Source organism: Vitis riparia, chromosome 3 (assembly GCF_004353265.1).
Source record: "Vitis riparia cultivar Riparia Gloire de Montpellier isolate 1030 chromosome 3, EGFV_Vit.rip_1.0, whole genome shotgun sequence".
Lineage (NCBI taxonomy): Eukaryota > Viridiplantae > Streptophyta > Magnoliopsida > Vitales > Vitaceae > Vitis > Vitis riparia.
Window position 1 is genome coordinate 3045 of NC_048433.1, and position 17315 is coordinate 20359.

General features: G+C 39.1%; 1 protein-coding gene across 1 annotated transcript; it reads right to left on the minus strand.

Moving 5' to 3' along the window:
* Positions 1–11295: 11295 nt before the first annotated feature.
* On the minus strand, positions 11296–12456 carry LOC117911534. The gene has a single exon (XM_034825943.1). It carries the CDS (start codon positions 12454–12456, stop codon positions 11296–11298), a length of 1161 nt encoding a protein of 386 aa, XP_034681834.1.
* Between the last annotated feature and the right edge of the window lie 4859 nt (positions 12457–17315).

Genomic DNA, 17315 nt, shown 5'->3' on the forward strand with positions numbered 1-17315 from the left:
TCTATTATCTAAATGTTGGGGTAATTTATATAAAGTTCTAAATTTGCTAATATAATTTTGTAGCAATGTATTTCCATGATCTAACGTGTGAGATATTTTCAAGTAAATTAATATTTTTAATATAATAGTTAATAATACATTTAAAAAAATTTGATAATGATAATTTCTTATTTGAAACTACAAACATCAATGTTAGGATTCAATATCTATAGATTCTAGAAGAAATATAGATGCTTAATTTTAAGTGAGCAAGTTATAAATGCATTATTTAGTAGTCAAACAAATTACAAATTATAAACGAATTATCTAATAGTCTAACAAATTGCAATGCATATGATATTTTATATTAAATAATTTTTCTAAAATGTATAGAAATTGAAAAAAATATTTAAAATTGGACCTATAATTAGCTAAAGGTTAATTTTATAAGATAAATAATTTTAATTTTAAATGGTTTTCATTATCAAATAATCAATTAATTCAACACTTAAAATTAGAACGGTCAATATGTACCTTTTAATTTTTAATATGAAGTTTTTTTATATTTAATTTTCAATTTTATCAAACATCCGTAAAGATGTGCAAAAACTAAACAATCCTATGGTAAGAATACCTCTATGGTTTTTAAATAGCAAGAATTAATATTGTTAAAATGAAGAAACCTTATTACTGATAATAATAATAAAACTTCCTCCCTCACAAAATGGGATGGAATATTTTGTAGAATATGTATGATAACGAGGAGGTGATTCATTTTGACAACCTTCAGTAGAAAAAGTGTGGGATATTAAGTGGTGAAAGGTGCATTTATTTTGAAAAGAGGCATAACAAAATATATCTGCATCTTGATGACAAGTCGCTTATAATTTTTTGAAAATATACAAATTTATATATCGTGTCCTGGCGACAATAATAATAAGTACCGTACACAATATTTTGAAAACATGTATGTAACGTGTGTTCATATGTATATATTGCCAAACATATCATTATGACTTTGAAGTAGTTCAGAGTTTAAGGAATAGACAATTTTGCTATGAAACACAAAGCAAATTTTTTTATTTTTTATGACTTAAAGAATTTCAGAAAAAAATAATTTATCACATGTAAAAGTACAACACGATAAGATATGAAATTCCTCTTTCATCATAAGTATTTTCGTCCTTATTTTGTTAGTGAATGGCATTTGGATCACTAACCTTGGAAGGAAGGCTGGCAGCATTAAATTAGTAATAAATGGGTTTGGTATTTTGGTCAAAGGAGTGCCTCTTTTCCCCTGTTTTTCTATTTACCCAACATGCCACGGGTACTATTACCATGTTGCCTAGCTTGCCTTTCCGTGGGTAGTTTCGAAAATCATATGAATTTTTTAGTTTTTATGAATTTAAAATTATACTCGATATCATTCATTTTCATTTCCTTGATCCTTATCAAATTACCTAGATTTTATTATATATATTTACAAGTCAAAGATGAAGAATTTTAGTATTTTTTCATATACTCAACGAATACATACTTCTAATGACTATCATATTATCAATGTCTTTTACTTATTTATATTTCAACATAAATAATGTATATTCGTGATTTTCAGTTTTTTGACTATTATATACTCAAAAAACTTTAATTTTTGGTATAAGATTTAATTTTTAAGTCTACTGTTGGATTTTTTTATCCAAGGGCAATAAAGTCTTTCTCATTGCCCAAATTATTAATTTAAGGGCGAACTTGCCATCTTGCATATAAAAAAACATCACAAATCAAATAGCATCACATTAATTTATAGATAAAGTCTCATTGCTTTCACTTAGATTCCATTTTTTTTTGTCTCGTTTAGCTTTACTATTATCTCATAGACCTATATTCTCATTGAGGGACTCAAACTTCATCATGATATTAAAAAGTTTAGTATGATAATTTTTTGATATTATAGATTTTTTCAAAAGGCTACGATTACATAAATCTTTTTGTTTAATGAATATTTTAATATCATATATTTTTTCAAATTAAATCTTATTTCTATGTATATATTCTAAATCACACTTTTACATCCATTTGTCTTTTAACTTTTTGAATTATATATATATATATATATATATATATATATATATAAACTTATCTTTATGAGGAGAATGAACCGATAAGAATAAATAGTTGAGTTAACAAAAACGGTGGTTAAATATTCCACTTAAAAATTTAAATATAAAAAATAATTTTTTCAACTTATTTTTCATAAATTATATATAATACAAATAATTTCAAATTATTTTTTATACTTTAAATCATCACTCAAAACACCGTATAAAAAACAAATGAATTGAAATTTATTTTTATAACATATTCATAGAAACTGTTTTACATATCTAAGTCGAACCGAAAATTGTTTTAAAAAATAATTAAAAACAAGCCCCTAATCTATCCACTTTATCGTGTATAAAGAATAGGGAGTGTCCAAATCAATATCCTTAATTAAGATTTTAATATTCATTTTTAATTTTTTATAATGCAATGTTGGTTGAGTGATTTGCACCCAACTCCATTAAATTAATGTCCTCAGTCCTCACCCGTTAGGCGTGCCTAGGCACGTACACTTTTTTAATAACCAAGAACTAAAATCTAATTATCATTTTTATATCATTTTCCTACTATTTTTAGTTAAATTTTTGTATAAATAATTCTCTCATAACACCCACCCACCCTTATATAGGTTTACATTAAAAAAAATTCCAAGTTGAAGAGGCTGACATAACGCTTCTGTGAAAAAAATTGTATCAAAGTTAGGTAAATTATTTAGTTTAAAATAACATTAAAAATTATGTATATGTTTGGTTTCCAAAAAATGTAAAGGAAAATGCAATAGGAAAAGAAAATAGAAAGAAAATAAAAAATGAGGAAAAAAAAAGGATTTAAAATCAATAAATTATTTTTACATATTACTTTAAATTTATTTTACTTATTTTCACTTTCCAATATAAAGATTAACTAATTTTAAAATATATAAATTTTTAATTAATCTTATTTATATATTATTTTCTATAAAATAACTAAATATGAAAAAATTATTTTTCTTAATATTTCTTTTATTTCCTTAATACTTTTCCGGAGTCAAATATAACTTAAAGTTTTATTCCAGGAAATATTATATAATTTTTATAAAAAGAAAACACTATTGAAGTTTAACAATTTTGAATCTAAATACATGAAAAATATCTATAACACATGTCATTGACCAATTTTAGATTTTTTTTTTCAAATCTTTTTTGGCTTCACTAGAAGATGAGACTATAACCAAATGAATTAATTTTTAATAAATAACAATTTTCAATTTTTTTTAAATCAAATATAAGAAAATTGTTTTGCTAAACAATTTTTTAAATGTTTTTCAAAAATTAAATATATTTTAAGATTAAGACTAATAAGATGTTTGTTTTTTTTGCTTTTTGTTTTAAAATAATTTATTTTCAAAATTTAGGTTGTTTATTTTTTTATTTTTTCATAACTTATTATAAATTTTTACTAAATTGAAAAAGTCAAAATATTTAATTTTTTTTAAATAAAAAAAAATGAGATATCGATTTTTCTTTACTTTTTAATACTTAATAAAAATAAAATATTATAAAAACAAATAACCTAATATTTAATACTATTAAATATTAAATTTTTATTTATAATTAAGTAAAAAAAAAAATACCACTTAAGTTTTATTTATTTCTTAGAAGTGTATATTGATATGACTTACATTATACTAAAATCCGAGGTAATAATTTAGAGGATAAAGGATATCACATTTCAAAATATTCTCCATAATTTAAAAAAAAAAAAAAGCCGACCTAACTCTTAGCATAATTTTATAATGTTATACTTAACATATCTTTTATTAAATACAGCAATCAAATTTAAAAATGCCAGCTGTAATGAAACTAATCGAGTAGGTAATCCATACATGAATTATAAATTAAATTAAATTAGATAATTAGACACGTGGCAATGATGATTATTGTTGAGGCCTCGTATTCTCAGCGATCCATGTAATTGCTCAATGGATAGATGTACGATCCCAACGAATACGAATTCCTGATTCAGCTGTCCCTGCAAAAGGCGTCCGGACGGGGGGTCCGGACACACCCTCCGATGGATTTGTCAGCCATTGAAAGAGAGATAAAAGCAGATGGCACAGTTGGCCTTTTACTAGGTATTGAGAAGCTTTTTTTCCTTTGTGCGAAGGCTCATATATATACCATTTAGAAACTCTCTCTCCTCCATAAATGATGGAAGGCTTTCTGGTTTACCATGATTGCCACTAGGTGGTGGCAGGGACATCCTCATCCTACAAACGGCTGTCAGAGGTCGTGGGAAGTGACTAGCTGTCACTTCTGTCTTTTCGCTCTGCAGGTATCGGAATATGATTTGTGACAGGATGTCAGAATGACGTAGTGAGGCACGCTTAGTTTGGCCAGTGATCCGGATGAACATATCCGGGTGGAATATAAAAGGTCGCCGCATGAGTAATGGCGGTGGTCCGGGATGGACATATCCGGGTGGGATATGAAAGGTCGCCGCATGAGTAATGGCGGTGGTCCGGGATGGACATATCCGGGTGGGATATGAAAGGTCGCCGGATGAGTGATGGCGGTGGTCCGGATAGGAAAGCGCGCCACGTGTACTCTTAGGTAAATCCGGATGTGGATATTCCGGGTAGGAACACGTGCCACGTGTCGTCAGGGGACGTGTGCCACGTGCCAACAGGGATGGGTCCCTACAATGCCCCCCTTTTTAACTTGTCGATTTTGCCCTAGCATAATGGGCGGGTTAAAAAAGAATGATTGCCTTTTGAAACCGAAGTTTGCTTTTTGTTTCTCATTGGGCCACGTGGCGTACGGGGGCGAAGAGACAGGAGAACATTTATGGCGAGCCGCCGTCTCTGGGTATTCCCTAGGCAATGTGTCGGTTTAATGATAGCGTTTTGCTGAACGCTTGGGATACCGAGGGGCTGTCTCTTATAAATATCAGCCTGTGGACTCCCGTTGTTTTTCTTACTGCATCTTCCTTGTCATTGCTTCATTTGTCTGTTGTTTGTCTTTGCTTGTGAGTGTACCGGCAGCATTCAGGTGGTGACGGTGACTGTATTTGCGGTTTTCGACCCTGTTTTCGAGTTTACACTTGGTACGCAACTGTATTCTGATTTCTTTCTTTCCCATATGCACTTTTCTTGTCTTGCCTTTGATTTGCTTGGGGAAGCTTTTTTGGGCGAGTGACTGTTTGATGCTAGCTTTTTCTGTGTTTTGGGTATGTTTGGGGTTTCTGCTGCCCCCCTGCGCTTTTTGCTTTTTGGTGGGGTATTGAATCTCCTGTGGGGTAGGGCTTGAGGTTTTGTGGGGTCGATTTCGCTTGTTTGACTTGCTGGATTCTTTCCATGCAGATTCCGCTTCATCTTTGGGCTAAAAAATGTCTGCTAACAAGGAAATTCCCTCATCTCGCCCGTCTGGAGACGTTCGTGCTGAAAAATCTGTGGAAAAGCTAAATGAGAAGGAATTTTGCGATCGGTTTTGCGTTCCCAACGGTGTGTCTGTGGAACTGTTTGATGGAGAGGGCGTGTTGCCTAAGGAGCCGGAAAATAACGCGATACTCTTTACCAAAGAGCAGTTTAATGCTGGGCTCCGGTTTCCTATCCCGTCTCTGCTCAAGGAGTTTCTGCACTTTACCCAGATTCCTCCAGTGTACGTTCATCCCAACATGATCCGGGTGCTGATGGGGTGCAGCATTCTGAGCATGCTGTTTGATTTGGACCTCTCACTGCTGGAGGTTCTCTTCGTTTATTCAATTAAGAAGGCAAAGAGTAATATCTTCAGCTTCGTCGCCAGCCTTCCATCTCTGCAATTAGTGACCAACCTACCGGATTCGAATAAAAAGGCCGCCAAGGGTCAGGTGCTGGTAAAAGGCGTATGGGCAGGTTTGTCTGAGCATCCGGATAGGCCCTTTGTTCCCAATCGGTCTCTGGGGATTCCAGGTATAGCTAAGCTACTTTCTGCCTTTGCGTAGTTTGTAAGTCAGCATTGTTTTTAGGTGGCTGATATATTTTGCTTGCTTGGGTGCAGACCAGGATAAGAGAGGAAAACTGGTGGAGTGGGTGGAGAAGGCTTCGTTCGACCGTTTGAACAAGCTTTTTGAAATAACTTCAGCCGAGCGGAGATGCGAACTGCTTCTTTCTGCGCAGAACCTCCGCCTGGTCGTCCAGCAGCCTCAGGCGTACGTGCTGAACATACTTCCCAGGCGGCTGCCTGAAGAAGTGGTAGTCGGGGAGCACTTCATTCTTGAAGACCTTCCTTTCTATGAGGGGGTGCGGAAGGCAGATGCCCGGACACGCAAAGCCCTTCTCAACAATCGGGAGAAGAAAAGACAAGAAGGGCTTCTGCGGAAGGCTCCGGGTGGGAAACGGACTGCGTCCTCTCCACCTGCTGGTGCTCCAGCAAAAAAGAAGAAGAAGCTGAGTAAGAAAAGTAAGGGTAAGGCAATAAAAATCCCAACTCCTCCAAAAGAGTTTGTACCCCCTCCCATTGGCTATGAAAAAGAATGTAATATTGAAGAGCCGGAAAATCCTCTCCCGGCCTCTGTCTCAACCACTTTTGAATTTATTAGGGGCCTTAATCTTTCAGGGCCCTCGGTGGCACCAGACGTTCGGATGGCTCTTTTGGCCGAGGAAACAGCCTCAATAAACCAACCCGGATCATGTCACCCGGATGAGGTTGCCAACATGCCTCCTGTTACACCCCCAACAGGAGATATGGGGCAGACAGCCAGAAGTTGCCTGTGCATGAGCCAAGCCCTCGTCCTCTTGTGCCTGTGAAGGGGCCAACTAGAAGAAGGTTGCGTCTGGTACGTGACTTGAAGTCTGGCCTCGCCGGGCGGCTTCAGGATCGGTTTGTAGAAGGCATCGAAGTCAGCTGTTCATCCGTCCCGGGGGGTCGCCCGGAAGGCGGTGAGGTGGAGGTGGCGGAAGAGAGCCCAGCCATCCCAGTGCTGGTGCCGGCTGAGGTTCCAGCCAGAGAGGCCCAGCCGGTTGATAATGCTGAAGGTGTGGCTCCGGAGGAGGATTCACTGTCCCACGCTTCCTTGGCAGGGGGTTCTTTTGATGATGCCACTTTCATCCCTGCTAGCCCTTTCAGCTATGCGGAGATGGAAGAGAAGCTAAAACAGATTCCCTCTGTTGCAGACGCTGGGGTACCTTCAACCCTGATGTTCGAGACAGTAGAGACGGTATAATTTACTTTTTGATTCCTTCGTCATGCTGATGCGCTTGTCATATGATTTGTAACTTGGTTTTTCTTTGTTTGAGTATTTTCCTGCAGCTGGTGAGTGGCCTTCGCGGTATGGTTCTTCAACGCAATCTTCTTTCTGACCTGCTGGAGACTGCTGAGTATACAAAATCTTTTGTGTCTCAGCGAAAAAATGATGAAGAGAAGTTGCGCTTGAGAGTGGAGCAGGCTGAAGCCAGTTCGTCTACTGTTCGAGAGGAGAACAAGGTTCTTCGAGAGGAGAACGAGTTTCTTCGAGAGGAGCTTGCTGAGGCAAAGAGCCGAGAGGATTTTATGGAAGTTCGCCTTTTTGAGGCGGAGGATGAGCTGACTCTTTTGAGGAGGGAGGTGCGGCATCTCCGGACAGAGGTGTCTATCGAGAGGAGGCAGAGAGAAGAGTTGCAGTTGCGTTTATCGGGGCAAAAAGAAGAGCTGGAGGGTGAGTTTGCTGTTGAAAGGGAGGAACTTGAAGCGGAGTACCAGAAGCAAGTTGATGACATGTACTTATTCGGCTACCGCTGCTGTATGAAGAAACATGGCATCAAACGGGATGTTCCTTCAATTCCTCTGGGTGAATTGGAGGAGCTGCGCAGCAAACCTGCTCAATGAGAGTCTTTTCTTTTGTGAAAGAAAATTTGCTATCTTCTTTCTGTACTTTTGTAGTCCGGAGGGCCTTTTTGTATATGATTCGTTTCAATAGTATTAATAAAGTATACTTTTTGTATTCCTATCTTGTGCTTCTTCTTTCATTGGTAATACTGCTTTAGATTAGATACATTCCATGGTCGCTGCAATGGGGTTCCATCTAGCTTTTGTAAATGATAGGCTCCACTTTCACTTGCTTTGGACACTATGTAGGGGCCTTCCCAGTTGGCTTGAAATTTTCCTGCTCCTATGTCAGCAGTATTTTCAAAAACTTTTATGAGGACTAGCGTACCATTTTTGAAGCTTCTAGGCTTTACTTTGCGATTGTAGTGAGCCGATGCCTTTTGCTGATAGTTTGCCATTCGGATGGCTGTAGTTTCTCTTATTTCGTCCGCCCAGTCCAAACTTCTTCCTAATTCTGCATTTGCATCATCCTGCCTTCCTGCTTCGGTTCGGATAGTGGGTAGCCCAATTTCGGTGGGAATGATTGCGTCCATTCCGTATGCGAGGGCGAAGGGAGTATTTCCTGTTGGACGTCCGGGTGTGGTTCGATAAGCCCATAGGACGCCGGGTAGTTCCTCCACCCATTTTCCTTTGGCTGCTCGAGTCTTTTCTTCAAGGCAGTGACTAGAGTCTTGTTTGTGGCCTCTGCTTGCCCATTACTTTGAGGATAGCGTGGTGTAGAGTATGAGTTCCGGATGTTGAGTTCTGAACAGAAATCTCGGAAAGTCTTGCTATCAAATTGTGGACCATTGTCTGCTATGATTGTTTGGGGGATTCCGAAGCGACAAATGATGTTCTTCCATACGAATTTGGTGACATCTTTGTCTTTGATGCTAGCATATGCTTCAGCTTCTACCCATTTACTGAAGTAGTCTGTGGCGACGAGCAAGAATTTTTTCTGGGCGGGTGCGGCTGGTAGAGGTCCTACTACGTCCATGCCCCACTGTGCAAAGGGCCATGGTGCTGAGATTGTCTTCAATTCTCCCGATGGCATATGTGGTATGGGGGCGTGCTTTTGACATTTGTCGCATTTTTTGACGTATGCTGCCGCATCTTTTTTCATCGTAGGCCAGTAATAACCTTGCGAATGGGCTCTATGCGCCAGTGATCGCCCTCCAGCATGATTTCCACATACTCCCTCATGTAATTCAGCTAATACATAAAGTGCTTCTGAATGTTTCAGACATCTGAGGTAGGGCCTGTAAAGGATCGCTTGTACAGGTGCCCTTTAACTAGGGTGAAGCGGGCGGCTTGCACCCGGATCTTGTGCGCTTGCTTAGATTCTTCAGGCAGGGTGCCCGCCCGGAGGTATTCAGTGATATCTTTCATCCAACCCTCGTCATCCGTTTCGTCTGCCTTAATGGTGTTGCAAATGGAGGCTTCCGTGATGGAAGGTTTGGCTTGTAATATATAGGCAATAGTATTGCTTCCTTGGTGGAAGGGAGGCAGCTATACCTGCTAGGGCGTCGGCACGCGAATTTTCGGTCCGTCTGATTTTTTCAATTGTCCATTTGGTGAACCGCTGCAAAGTATCTTTTACTTTGTTTAAGTATTGTGCCATGCGCTCATCTTTGGCTTCGTACTCGTTTTGAACGTGTCTTACCACGAGTTGGGAATCACTATAGATTCGAAGCCTGGAGACGAATAGAGCCAGGGCGAGATCCAATCCGGATAGGATGGCCTCGTACTCCGTTTCATTGTTAGAGGCGTGGAACCCCAGCGGATGGCTTGCTCCAGCTGTTCTCCGGTTGGGGATTGCATAGGAGCCCTACTCCGGAGCCAGATGACCGTGAGGCTCCATCAACCCGCAATGTCCACCATTGCCTTTCACTTGGTTCGTCATGTTGGACGGGCCTTCGAGAGTATTCCAACACGAAGTCAGCCATTACTTGGCCCTTTATGGACAATCTGGGCTGAAACTCTATTCCAAATTCACTCAATTCTATGGCCCATTGAAGCATTCTTCCGGTTAGGTCCGGCTTGTGTAAGATATTGCGAAGGGGTTGGTCAGTTAATACAACCACTGGGTGTGCTTGAAAATAGGGGCGGAGTTTCTGGGCTGCACTTCGAAGAGCTAAAGCCGTTAATTCCATCTTTGAATATCTGGTTTCTACATCTGCCAACGCTCTGCTGATGTAGTAGATGGGTTTCTGTTCCTTGGGCGATGGGCAGCGGAATAATACAGCGCTAATTGCCCATTCTGAGACAGCCAGGTACATATACAACTTTTCTCTGGGGATGGGGCTGCTTAGGATGGGTGGTTGCATGAGGCGCTGCTTGATTTTTTCAAAAGCGTATTGACAGCTGTCTGTCCATCCGCTTGTTCCTGCTTTGCGGATTGCCAGGAAGAATGGTTGTAGCTCATCGGTAAAACGGGCTATAAAACGCCCTAGGGCGACGAGCTTGCCTGTGAGGCGCTGTAATTCCTTCTTGTTCCTGGGGGTGACGTTTCTATAACTGCCTTGACTTGATCTGGGCTCACCTCTATCCCTCTTTGACTGACCATAAAACCCAGGAATTTCCCAGCACTTACGCCAAAGGCGTATTTGGATGGATTCAACTTCATGTCAAACTTTCTTAAGAGGTGAAAAACTTCTTGTAAGTGGAGAACATGCTCTTCACGAGTTTTGCTTTTGACCACAATGTCATCAATGTACACTTCTACTGTGCGGCCAATCAGAGGTTTGAATATCTTTGTCATCAGTCTTTGATAAGTGGCGCCAGCGTTTTTGAGACCAAATGGCATGACTTTGTAACAGTAAAGTTCGTGTGGTGTTATGAAGGCTGTTTTTTCTTGATCATCTGGAGCCATGGGGATTTGGTGATATCCGGAGAAAGCGTCCAAGAAGGAGAGCATCCCTTGCCCAGCGGTGGAATCCACAATCTGATCTATCCGTGGCAAAGGGAAACTGTCTTTTGGACATGCTTTATTGAGGTTGGTATAGTCGACACAGACCCGCCATTTGCCTTCTTTTTTGGGTACCACTACTACGTTTGCCAGCCAGTCCGGATATTCTACATCTTTGATGAATCCGGCTTCCAGCGGTTTGTCAATCTCTGTCCGGATGATTTTTTGTCTGTCCGGGTGAAAACGTCTGACCCTTTGCCGGATGGGTTTTGCCGCTGGTAAAACGTTAAGCTTATGTGAGACTATCGAGGGGTGAATTCCCTTCATATCAGAGTGTGCCCATGCGAAAACGTCATGGTTTTGTCGGAGGACGTCTTGGATGTTCTGGGTTTCTTCGGGCGTTAAAAGGGAACTTATATGAGTAAGATGAGAATCTTCTTCTGAAATTTGGATTGTTCGTAAGGGATCTGCTACCGGGGGATCTCTGTCCGCCGGACACAGTGACTGCTATTGGTCGAGTGCATGGGTGGACTCGGGGAGGGGTTCATTCTCCCGACTGGTCCCTACTTCTCTTGCTATCTGGTAGCATTGGCGAGCGGCTAGTTGGCTGCCATATAGGTTGATTTGCCCATCTTCAGTGAGAAAGCTCACCATCTGATGATATGTGGAGGGGATGGCCTTCATACAGTGTAGCCATGTGCGTTCCAAGATAACATTGAAGGGTGATAGATCTTGTACTATCGAAAATTGAACGTTGAGAGTGACTGGGCCAGCTTGGACTGGCAGCACAATGTCTCCCAACGAGATAGTTGATGCTCCGTTGAATCCGGATAAAACCCTTCCAAGGTTTTCGAGATCGACTAAGTTGTGTCCCATGCAGCTTATGACTGATGCCTGCGCCAGATCAGCTGAGCTGCCTGGGTCAATCAGGATGCGCCTTACATCGAATTTGTCTATTCCCAAGGATAGAATGAGGGCATCACGGTGCGAACGTAATATCCGCGCGGGGTCTACTGGAGGAAAAATGATTGTCCCGTCTATGGGGTGCGGGCCCCCTTCGGTTATCCCAGGTCGGATAGAATTGATACGCTCACGCACCATCGCTTCCCGCAACATCCTCTGCCTTTTTCGCTTGGAATTGAGCTCTTCATCCGACGGGCATCCACTAATGTAATTTATGACGGCTTTGGGGGCGGCTGGAGCCATGGGGGCCCCAGAGTCACGGCCCCGGGAGGCATCTCCATCTCTAGCATCTGACCGGAGGTATTGCCTTAAATGACCCGCCTTTATAAGCTTTTCCACCAAATATTGGAGGCTTCTGCACGTCTCCGTCGTATGGCCGTGCTCCTTATGGTAAGCGCATTTTTTGCTACGATCTCTCCTGGATGGATCCGATCCGAGGGGTCTGGGCCACCTGAAATCGGACATGCTCTGGATCATAGGGAGAAGCTTCTCATAAGTTATAGAGAGTGGTGTGAGGGGTGGCATTTCCGAGTGGCTTGGCCCTTCTTGCCTTCGATCGGATGGTCTTGGCCTGTCCGGAGGTTTAGTGCTTCCCTCTGTACTACCCTTGGATGACTGTCCGGCAACCAATATTTGCTGGGTGGCTGCCCGTACGTCATCTTCAAGCATTGAGTATTTGTTTGCACGTCGAAACAAGTCGTCCATTGTCATAGGAGGCTTTTTTGCTAGTGACTCAAAAAAGGAGTGCCTGGGCAAATGCATCGTTTGAAAATCTGTAGGACAGCGTCCATGCTGCAAGCTTCCACTTGTAGGACAGCCTGGCCAAATCGTTTCACGAACTCCCTCAAGGATTCATTATCCTTCATTTTTATATTTTGCAAGGTGCTGATGTTTTGCTTATGTCGGGCGGAGCATAGGTATTGTCCCACGAAGGCTTCTGAAAGGTCTCTGAAATTATCCACCGAATTAGGAGGTAGGCGATGGAACCATGAAAGAGCCTGTCCTTGTAGACTGGCAGGGAATACTTTGCACAGCAGTGGGTCGTTGCCTATGTCGAGGGTCATGAGCTGTCGATAGTGCATGATATGGTCGAAGGGGTCACTGCACCCATCGTATGTGGAGAACTTTGGTACGAGAAACCCCCTTGGGGGTTCGTAATGAATGATATGAGAGCAGAAAGGTGTGGAGAGCATGTCATCCAGCCTTTTGCTAATGGAGCCCATGGGTGGCTCGCTCAGGAGATTTTTCCCAATGGTTCGTACCGCTTGGTGCGGTGGAACGTTCTGCATCATGGGGATGACCAAGGGGTCACGGTGCGAGAGAACATTCTGTGGTATGGGGGTGACCGTAGGGTCATGGTGCACTCCCCTGTGGTGGTCATCGGTGGCTTGGGCCTGCCATTTTGCTGGGGACCCAGTCTCGCGCGCATGGCGCCCGACAACTGGGATCTTCTGTCACGTCGTCTTTTTGACGAGAAGTGGGTGGAATCTGAGCTCTCTTCACGGGGAGCTCGAGGCATAGGCGTATGTGGCTCATGCGGCCTAGCGCTGCGTGTTTCAGGGATTGCTTCCGCTGTTCCAGGGTAAATCGACTCCTGGTGAGCCCTTGAATTGGCCACTTGGCCCCGGGAGTGCTGACGACGGGGAACTCCTGTCGACGATGCCTGGATTCGTAGTATTGCATTTTCTTTTCTTAACCTCGTCGTCTCTTGGAGGAGAGTTTGTAGTTGTCGCTCGCTCGCTAACTGCCTTCTTTCGATGGCTTGGCGCCATTCAGAATTATCTTCCTCTCTTCTACCAGATGAATGGCTTTGGGAAGGCGTAGCCATTTTTGCTATTTACTGAATCAGCGAAAAAACGTTCCCACAGACGGCGCCAATGTTGAGGCCTCGTATTCTCAGCGATCCACGTAATTGCTCAATGGATAGATGTACGATCCCAACGAATACGAATTCCTGATTCAGCTGTCCCTGCAAAAGGCGTCCGGACGGGGGGTCCGGACACACCCTCCGATGGATTTGTCAGCCATTGAAAGAGAGATAAAAGCAGATGGCATAGTTGGCCTTTTACTAGGTATTGAGAAGCTTTTTTTCCTTTGTGCGAAGGCTCATATATATACCATTTAGAAACTCTCTCTCCTCCATAAATGATGGAAGGCTTTCTGGTTTACCATGATTGCCACTAGGTGGTGGCAGGGACATCCTCATCCTACGAACGGCTGTCAGAGGTCGTGGGAAGTGACTAGCTGTCACTTCTGTCTTTTCGCTCTGTAGGTATCGGAATATGATTTGTGACAGGATGTCAGAATGACGTAGTGAGGCACGCTTAGTTTGGCCAGTGATCCGGATGAACATATCCGGGTGGAATATAAAAGGTCGCCGCATGAGTAATGGCGGTGGTCCGGGATGGACATATCCGGGTGGGATATGAAAGGTCGCCGCATGAGTAATGGCGGTGGTCCGGGATGGACATATCCAGGTGGGATATGAAAGGTCGCCGGATGAGTGATGGCGGTGGTCCGGATAGGAAAGCGCGCCACGTGTACTCTTAGGTAAATCCGGATGTGGATATTCCGGGTAGGAACACGTGCCACGTGTCGTCAGGGGACGTGTGCCACGTGCCAACAGGGATGGGTCCCTACAATTATCACTTGATTAGTGGCAGTTGCTTCTAGAAGGAGATGTATACAATTATTGAATGGTGGTGGAATCGGGGTCTACGATATTTTAGCTTCGGAACGGGACCTAACACAAACTATTATAAATCAATGGTCTCACTTGTATAATTCGGGCCTTGTTATTTTAATATAAGTATAATTATTTTATAACTTTTATATAATTTTATTATTTTATATTTTTATCTTATTTTCATCGGTTGTATTTTTACTGAACGGTTAAAATATTAATATATATCTTGAATGGTCCAGATTAAAACCGACTGTATATCCATCCCATGCAGCTATGCTTTATATTTGTTTCTTTTAAATAAAAAAAATAAAAAATGCAGGATGAGTTACATGGAATTGATGAGATCAGTAGTGACGGGGATGGGTCCCATGGATAATTGCCGTGGGTTTACCTTTCCCTCAAAGTCTAAGCTCCCTCTTGTCTTGCTATCAACTTTTTGTTTGTTATTATGATAGGATGGCATGGTACATTTTTTTTTCCTTCGAATTTTAGATGCATTGAGGGAAAATTAGGTCTGTAACTATTTCGGAGAATAATTTTTTTGTTATTGAAAGCAAAATATAGTTTTTTAAAAAAACAAAAAATAATTTTTTACCTTCAAAAAATATATTTGATTTATTTGTAATAGAAAATAATCTCTTTTAATTATTATGAATAAAAACAAAATTTAAGCGTTTTTAATTTTTTTTTCTTAATAGTGTCTTATGTTAGAATTGAAAAAATGGTGAATATTTTAGAAACTTTTTATATTATTAAATTAAGAAAACAGGTTTTTTATAATTAAGTTTCCAAACGGAATTTTATTTTAAAAAATCAATGACAATTTTTGAAAGCTATTTTTAAAAATATTACCAAATAACCCCTTGTATGTTTGGAATTAAATTACAAAATAAATGAATTTAATTAATGGTATTTGAAAAGAAACAAGTTGAACTTTAATCTTTGGTCTTGTTTGACACGGGAAGACATTGACATGGATATATATTTTTTATTATTATTGTAAACATATAACTTCAAGTATAAATGACTCAAATATAGATCATGATATGTAAAATCAAATTGTTAGCCCAAATAGTTCTCTAAATATGTTTTGATTATAACAAATTATAATTAATTTGTTAATGATGTAAAATCAAGTTAAGTTTCGAGTTTTAATAAACAAAATCAGATAAGAAATCAATAAAATGGATTTATAAAACAAGATTAAGGATGCATGAAAATCTCGGAACTCAACATAAGATGAATACTTTGGTATATATAGGACTTTTACTTAAACATACATTTCTTTCATACTTATTTTTAAGTCTTGAAGATCGATTGTTGTTTTAAAAACCTTAGGCAAAACTACTTAAAATTGGTTAATAAAAGAACTTAAAGATGTTGTATAAGTGTTAGCAAAAATTGGAATTGAAAGAGATAGATTTTAAAGTTAAAAACGGATAATCAATCGAAGATGGGTTGAATTGGCTTAACCAATTAAGGGAATCGATTGATTGATTGCTCTTTTCCAATTGAAGGGTGTAAAATATATTATCTATTCCAAAAGGGCTGCTCTTTCAATAAAAGGAATTGCTCTCTTAGTAGAAGGAACCGTTTTTTCGATATAAGGAAATCTTTTTCTAATCGAGTAACACCTATTCTTGGTCGAGGTTCAATCTAACCCTCGTCGATCACTTGCCACGTATTAAATGCACAACGACATTATTTTAAATATTTAGAGTGTTTTTTTTTTAATTCATTATCTAAAAAACATTAGATCATGTAACTTTTTTCACATTAAAAAAAACTCTTTTAATAAAAATAATAAATTTTATAAACAATTTTAAAAAATAAGTATTGCTTAAATAAATTTTAAAATTATAATAATCTATATTACATGAAAATCATACCTTCAAAACAAAAACTTGGTATTTATATTAAATTTTGATATGAAAGCTTGTCTTTGACATGTGATTTAATTCCATTCAATTTAATAGCCAGATGTAATTAAGCTTAAAAATTCACATGGATTTTATATAATAGGGAGTTTTGTTTTTTTCAAATATGTTCTATAATGCACGTTTTTATAATTTTTTTTTAACTAGAATTTCATCTATTTATTTGTTATCTAAAACGTGAATGGCATTGGGAACGAGGACAAATCACATTGATGGATAAGAATCATACACAAGAGATAGCTTTTTTTGGTAAATGTAGGCCCATTCCCTATGACAGTGATGACGATGATAGATTTCCAATAGTCGGGTCCCAAATCTTTTGTGTCATGCCCACAAACTATGCCATTGTCAGCACCTTGAATATTTTCAATTTATGTGTTTTTTGCCTAAAAGCCACAATCAACTATACCGACCTTCATTCATAGACTCCTCCGTCTTTGGGAAAATTTGATATTTTTATAGGTCCCTTATTTTTCATATTTATTCATAAATATTAAATAAGTTAAAATCCCTAAGTTTGTAATAAATTTAAATTGTATTTAATTTTTTCATTTTTTTAATAATAAATCGAATATAATCAAATATACATATATATTTTTAAATTTTTTCTTCCTTTAGAATTTTCTAGAAATCATTCAAAGACATCATTTTTTGATTCATGCTCTTGACAATTTATTGACAATGTTATCGAGTTGGATTTTCCATAGATTTGGTGAATCCTTCGGCCTAAAAAAAGTTATAATCATGTATTTTAATTAAAATAGATAAAAACAGGTCGGGATGTTGGTATTAAAAAAAATGTAAAAAAAATAAAAATTTAAATGTCTAATTTACTATAAATATATATAAAAAAAATGATTTTAATCTTTACTTAGAATAAGGAAAACACAACTTGAAAACACGCACAAATCAAATCATGAAAAAAAAACCATGGATTTAAA